The sequence below is a fragment of the Microtus ochrogaster genome, chromosome 8 (genome assembly GCF_000317375.1).
Source record: "Microtus ochrogaster isolate Prairie Vole_2 chromosome 8, MicOch1.0, whole genome shotgun sequence".
Taxonomy (NCBI): domain Eukaryota; kingdom Metazoa; phylum Chordata; class Mammalia; order Rodentia; family Cricetidae; genus Microtus; species Microtus ochrogaster.
Genome location: NC_022015.1, coordinates 39,894,843 through 39,901,694, shown reverse-complemented (window position 1 = coordinate 39,901,694; position 6,852 = coordinate 39,894,843). Strand labels below are relative to the sequence as shown.

Genomic DNA, 6,852 nt, shown 5'->3' with positions numbered 1-6,852 from the left:
TGTCTTAGTTGGGGTTTCAGCTGCTCTGAAGAGACAACAGGATGACAGCAACTCTTGTAAGGAAAGCATTTAATTGGATGGCTCACTCCCAGGTCAGAGGGTCAGTTCATTACCACGCGAGGAAGCATGGCAGTCTGTGAACACACAGTGCAGGAGAAGCAGCTGAGTGACCTCTGTCTTGAGCACAGGAGGCCTCAAAACCCACCCCACAATGACATACTTCCTCCAACAAGGTCATCCCTATGCCAACAAAGCCACACCTTCTACTAGTGCCACCCCTATGAGCTTATGGGGGGGGGGCAATTACATTTACCAAAACTCTGCCTCAAAAAAAGAAAGGAAGAAAGAAAGAAAGAAAGAAAGAAAGAAAGAAAGAAAGAAAGAAAGAAAAAAAGGAAGGAAGGAAGGAAGGAAGGAAGGAAGAAAGAAAGAAAGAAAGAAAGAAAGAAAGAAAGAAAGAAAGAAAGAAAAAAAGAAAGAAAGGGCTGGAGAGTATGTTCTGCTCCTCCAAAGAACCCAGGTTTGATTCTGAGCACAGACACAGCAGTTCCCCACTGTCTGTAACTCAGTTCCAGAAGACCTTATGTCCTCTCCTAATGTCTGAAAGACCCTCAGAGAGGACCTTTTTCTCCGATGAAGACCCCAGAACCAGGACACTCCGAGACCAGGCCACAGGATGCAATTAGCAAAAGGTTTATTGAGTAAACACAGGTACCTGTGGGCAGCAAAGTCTTTCGGAGGACTTTGCGCGCCTGCTAACTGGAGGGCGGGCTTTTTATAGGGAAGAGCAAACAACAAGTTTACAGAAGCAAAACAAAAGCATGGTTATGGGTCGCTTTGTTGATGTGCTATCTTATTGACATCCTGCCTTGCAGTCTCCCTATCTCAAGACATCCTGCTCTCTCAAGCACACGGGATGTTCTTACGAGAGCAGGCTGGCTGCTGATCCGGAGAATTTTTTTTAAAGCGAACAGTACTTTCCCCCGGGAGCATGCTAGTTGCGGGTTTTGAGGAGGGGGTCTGTAGGGTCTTTCAGGGGGTCTGTGGGGTCTTTCAATGTCCTTGGGTGCTCCATGCACACAGTGCTCAGATATACGTTCAGACAAAACACCCATATATTAAAATTAATTTTTTTTTTGTTTTTGCTTTTTGATACAGGGTTTCTCTGTGAAACCCTGGCAGTCTTGGAACTCCCTCTGTAGGCCAGAGATCAAACTCACAGGGATCCACCTTCCTCTGCCTCCCAAGTACTGGGATTAAAGGCGCCAGCCTAAAATAAAATTAAAAAAAATATAAGTAGCAAGTACAATTTCTGAAGGCTTGGGGATGGGTGCGTGTGCTGTTGAGCAGCACAGGAACAGCCCCAGCTGAACCACCCCTCCACACCAATTTCTTCCTTTTTTTTCCCCATTTACTGATCACCCATCAGCAGCCTGGCAGGAAATTAGCAGCAGGAAGTGGAGGAGCCCAGGGCAGAGCAGGACAGATTAAAGTCCCTTCCCTCAGGGAACACTGTAGTCTGAAGAGACCAGATAACAAGACAAGTGGCAGAGACCAGATAACAGGACAAGTGGCTAGAAAGGTTGAACCACAGACAAGATTAAGTACTGAAAGCAAGATAAAGGGAAGAGAACAATCAGAAAAGGCCCAGCCCTCCCTCCCCAGTACCCTGGAGACAAAACCAGCTGCCTAAACAGAAGCACAGAAGAAACCACCAAGGCTTGCACACCAGCCTCTGCTAGAACCAACAAAAGCCACAAAGCAAGAGTGAACATTGCTCCTTGTTTACCTGGGATGAGGTGATAAAAAAGAATGAACCCCTTTGTTAGGTAGAGAGGAAAAGGGGAGGAACAGAGGTAGTGGGTAATATACTCGGGGGTGTTTCATGCAATGCAGGGGCCTACAGAAGCATAGAGAGTGTAGAGAGACAGCAGCTGTCTCTACTTCTGGGGGACCCTGTGTCGGGTGAATTGAGAGTATGCATGCCTAGCATGCATGAAGCCTTGGGTTTGGTCTCAAGCAAGCCATCCAGCTGGATGTGGTAGCAATTTTAGCACATGGGAGATGATGGCAGACAGAAGTTCAAGGTTACCCTCAGGTACATAGCAAATTTGAAGCCACCCTGAGCTACATGAGACCCTGTCTCGGGAGTGGGGTGAGGGCACTTTTTCATATTTTGGGTGTCTCAGAAGAGATCCCCCTGTCACAGCATATACTCAAACTGTGAAAGATGGCACCAAGTGCTGAGTTCATCCCTACTCATCCAGTTTGTGGATTTTGTGATGGGGATGAGCTTGCTGTCAGCTCCTAGAGTTGTCAACCAGGAAGTTAGGTGAGGATCTTGGCGCTGGCCATTGTTATAGAGAATCGAATCAAGCCTAGGTTTGAGAGGACTGGTAAGTGTATTTCTCTTGTCCTTTTTCTCTCCTTCCAGATTTATTTATGTGTGAATGAGTGTTTCAGCCACGTGTTTGTCCTGGGTACCACATGGCTGATCGGTGCCTTGCAGAAATTAGAAGGTTGCCGGGTGGTGGTGGCGCATGCCTTTAATCCCAGCACTCGGGAGGCAGAGGCAGGCGGATCTCTGTGAGTTTGAGACCAGCCTGGTCTACGGAGCTAGTTCCAGGACAGGCTCCAAAGCCACAGAGAAACCCTGTCAAAAAAAAAAAGAAAGAAAGAAATTAGAAGGTTGCATCTGATGCCGTGGAAATGGAATTACAGATGGTTGTGAGCAAACACATGGGTGCTGGGAATGTAACCTGGGTCCTCAACCACTGAGCCATCTTTCCAGGAATTCCCCTCCCCTCCCCCCACTTTTTATAAACTAGCATCTATTGTGTGCTGCTGTATTCTCTGTCTTGAGCTACTTTAGGTCCTGACCGGCAGGTGATGACCTGCATTAGAGAAGGCAAACCAATGGAATGTTAGTAAGGTTGATGCTGCGGGTGTGCTGTGGAGGTCAGAGAGTGCTGTAAATCTGGTAGGCTAAGGACCAAGGTGTCCTAGGTCTCTGTTGCTGTGATGAAACACCATGACCAAAAGGAACTTGGGGGGGATTGTTTGGCTAACTGCTCATCAGTGAAAGAAGTCAGGACAGGAACTCAAACAGGGCAGAACCTGGAGGCAGGAGCTGATGCAGAGGCCATGGAGGGGTGCTGCTTACTAGCTTGTCCTCCCTGCTTGCTCAGCCCGCTTTCTGGCTCCCCCTACAATGGACCGGGCCCTCCCACAACAGGAGTGCCTGCAGCCTGCGCTTAGGGAGACATTTCCTCAGCTGAGGTTCCCTCCTCTCCTATGATGCTAGCTTGGGTTAGGTTGACATAAAACTAGCCAGCACAGAGGTCTTTCCTTCCAAGTTGGTGCCACCTAATCTGAGGCCCCCAATGGCACTACCCCAGACCAAAGATAACAACTCCTCTGACTTCTATCTGGTCAGCTCTGATGGTCCCCTCAGGGACAAGGGTCTTCTCCACCATTCTCAGCCTGCTCCTTTCCATCCCTTCCTCCCTTTTACCAAGAAGCCTCCTTCTGTTCCCTCACAACAACTCCGAAGCCAGGAAGGGGGATGTCTCTAGGAAAAAACAAGCCTAGGGAGGGGAGTCAGATGTGGGTAACGGCAGTACCCAGCTCAACAAGCCTTTGTGAGCCTTAAGCTAATGCGCTTAAAACATCAACCAAGGCAGAGAGTTGGTGGTGGACGCCTTTGATCCCGGCACTCGGGAGGCAGAGGCAGGAAGATCTTTGTGAGTTTGAGGCCAGCCGGGTCTACAGAAGGAGTTCCAGGACAGACTCCAAAGCTACACAGAGAATCCCTGTCTCGAAAAAACAAACAAACAAACAAACAAACAAACAAACAAAAGATAGCAACCAAAACACTTGACTTTGCTCAATAAATGTGGACTGTCTTGCTCCAGGCTCAGAGGAGGTCGGATCTTCTAGCTCCTCAGTCAGCGCTGGTCAGCCACTGAGCCCCAAGGTGTTGCACAGACCAGGAAGCTCTGGTCCCAGGGGGCAAGTCCAGCCACGCCCCTTCGGTGTCCCTTCAGGGTTGGCCCCACCCCGGAGCCGGCAGGCCCGCCGGGCCCCTTTAAGACAGAGAACTGGCCTGCCGAAGCGCGTTTCGCCCCCTCCGACGCCGCCGAGGTAGCGGCTTCACCTTTAAGGCGGCGCGGGGACTGCTGGGAAGGCCGGCGGGATGGAGGCAGCTAGACAAGCTCACGGTCGCGGATCCGGGTGAAGCGGGGCAGGAGCCGCAGCCGGAGACTGACCCAAGAAGAAGGTGCAGGTTGGCGCGGGCCGGTTTGGCCGGGAGACCGAGTCAGACCAGACAGTGAGGAGCGGCTGCAGGTCGGCCTAGAGGAGGAGTCGTCGTGGGCGCGGCCTGTGGGAGGACCCGACCGGCCTGCGGGGAGGGGGCGCGGTCCTGGGCTGGGGTTGGGAGCGGGGCCTTTTCTAGGGAGGGTCTGCGGGCGTTTGGCCAGCCTGTGGGAGGGGTCGCTGTGGGCGCGGCCTGCAGAAACCTGTCCCGTTACTCTAGACCGCTGCCCCGGGGACGGTGGAAGGGGGAGTCTGGGCTCAGCCTGCCCTGGGGGAGGGGCTCTACGGTTCCGCTTGCCCTGGGGGAGGGGTCTGTCGCCTGAATCCCCACCGCCCGGAGGGGCTGTGGTCTCCGGCATAGGAACGCCTACGATCCCCCTACAGTACCCTAGTTCTCTGTGTCTGGACATGGACAATTCCGGGAAAGCCCCGTGGCTGGGTCACGAAAGCCTGTCTGAGCCGGTGGTCTAGGGAGGAATCAGGGTCCAGCCTCACTTGCCTCACCGCATTGCGTCTCCCTAGGCGAGACGAGCTTGGCGCGCCCCCTGTAGGCCGAGGCTGGCACAGTGCGGGCTGCGGACTGGGGGATCTGGGCACCCTTCGGGACCTAGGCGTACGGGGACTTCCCGGTGTTTACCTAACCTTGGGTGCACGGTGGTGTGACCCTTGGCCGGGCGCCCGCCTGTCCGCCTCTCGCTACCGCAGAAGACACGACCATGGCTACGATGGTGCTTCCGCGGGAGGAGAAGCTGAGCCAGGACGAGATCGTGCTGGGTACCAAGGCTGTTATCCAGGGTTTAGAGACCCTGCGCGGAGAGCATCGTGCCCTGCTGGCTCCCCTGGCTTCTCATGAGGCAAGCGAGGCCGAGCCAGGCTCGCAGGAGCGCTGCCTCCTCCTGCGCCGCTCCCTGGAGGCCATCGAGCTGGGACTTGGGGAGGCTCAGGTAGGTCAGTGTTGGGGCTAAAGTGGAAGATTACTAGAAAGGTCCTAGAAATGTAGAAACACTCTCAGTGAGGAAACACTTGTCTCTGGAAGTGCCATGCTAGGACAGTAAGTAATGTTAAATGAGTACACTTTGGAGATGCCAGCCCTCCCTGGGTGGACACCCCTACCTCCACATAAGCTGTGCCATTCAGGCCCCGTTCTACCTAACAGACTGGGTGGCAGAGGAAAACAGAAATGCTTCAGTAGCCTCCTTTCACAATTCAATCTTGCATTAATTCATTAAGCTCTGTAGTTTTACCACTTGCTTAGTGTGTGCCAGGCAGCTCGCCAATGTCAAGGATGCAGGATTCAACGAGGCAGACAACATCCTTGTCCTCACTGGGCATGCTGTCTGTAATCCCAGAACCTGAGAGGCAGAGGCAGGAAGAGTTCAAGTTCCAGGCCACTTTGGGTCACATGGTGAGACCCTGTCCCACCTTACTTCCCCCTCCAAATTAAGATTTTTTACCCCTATGCAATAGGAGAAACACATATACACATTTGATTAATTGCTCAGAACAAATTGTGATCAGTGATTCAAAGACAGTAAGATCTCGTGAGAGTTTATAGTAGAAGTCTTGTCTATTGGTCAGGCAAGACTTCTCTGAGATGACATTAACTCAAGAGCTGAAGGAGGAGATGGGCCAGTGTCCAGAAGAGGCAGCTAGGCTAGGGGAGAACTGTGTGACTAGAGCTTATGGAGGGGGACAGGAGAGGCCTGTGGGGAACAGAAGCCAACATATGTCCAGGGCATCAGGAAGCCTTGGGAGGGCGCTAACAAGCAGAGAATATAGTCCGACTTAGGTATTGAAACTCTCTGTGAGCAATGGAGAATTAACACTAGCAGGTCAAGAAGACTTGGAACAGTGATGAGGAAGCCACTGCTGGGCTTCAGATGAGATGGGCAACCATGAAGACACCAGTTCTAGATCTTCTGGAAGGAGGCTTAGCAGGACCAGGGGAGGAAGAAAGAAAAGGCACAGAACAAGTCCTGGAAGTTTGTGATTTCGGCAGGTTCAGTGATGAAAGAACCTGGATTACTTAGGAGTTCTGCTCAGGCCCCCATAAAGAGGACTGTTGGGCAGGGAGGGATTAGGTTCTGTGGGAAAGGGTTTTAGTCTCTTTGGTTCTTGGCCAAGCCACTGCCTGGCTTCAGAATCTTGGACTGCTTGTATTGTCTTGGTTTCCTTCTCTTTAAAATAGTGATCATGCCATCTGTTGTGTATACTTCCAGATTGCTTAGGGACCATCTTGTTTGTTTTGTTTTTTTGAGACAGGGTCTCTCTACATAGCTCTGGCTGTCTGGGAACTCACTGTAGACCAGTCTGGTGTTGAATGCACTAGGATCCACCTGCCTCTGCCTCCTGAGTGCTGGGATTAAAAGCGTGTGCCATAGGGACTTTTATTTTTTAACTAGTGGTTATAAAAACACCTGTCCCTTAGCCGGGCAGTGGTGGCACACGCCTTTAATCCCAGCACTCGGGAGGCAGAGGCAGGCAGATCTCTGGAAGTTCGAGGTCAGCCTGGTCTACAAGAGCTAGTTCCAGGAC

At 51.9% G+C, this 6,852-nt stretch overlaps 1 protein-coding gene across 3 annotated transcripts in view; it reads left to right on the top strand.

Moving 5' to 3' along the window:
• Window positions 1-4,076: 4,076 nt before the first annotated feature.
• The window catches only part of Klc2 (kinesin light chain 2), a 10,025-nt gene continuing 7,249 nt past the window's right edge, over window positions 4,077-6,852 (top strand). The window contains exons 1-2 of one of the 3 annotated variants that reach the window (XM_026781388.1): window positions 4,077-4,279; window positions 5,023-5,261. In XM_026781388.1, coding sequence (XP_026637189.1) covers window positions 5,034-5,261 — 228 coding nt within the window. In that variant the 5' untranslated portion in view covers window positions 4,077-4,279; window positions 5,023-5,033. Of the gene's footprint in view, window positions 4,348-4,839; window positions 5,262-6,852 lie in introns of all 3 variants that reach the window. The other 2 variants (XM_005351713.2, XM_026781387.1) reach the window with 2 other exon arrangements.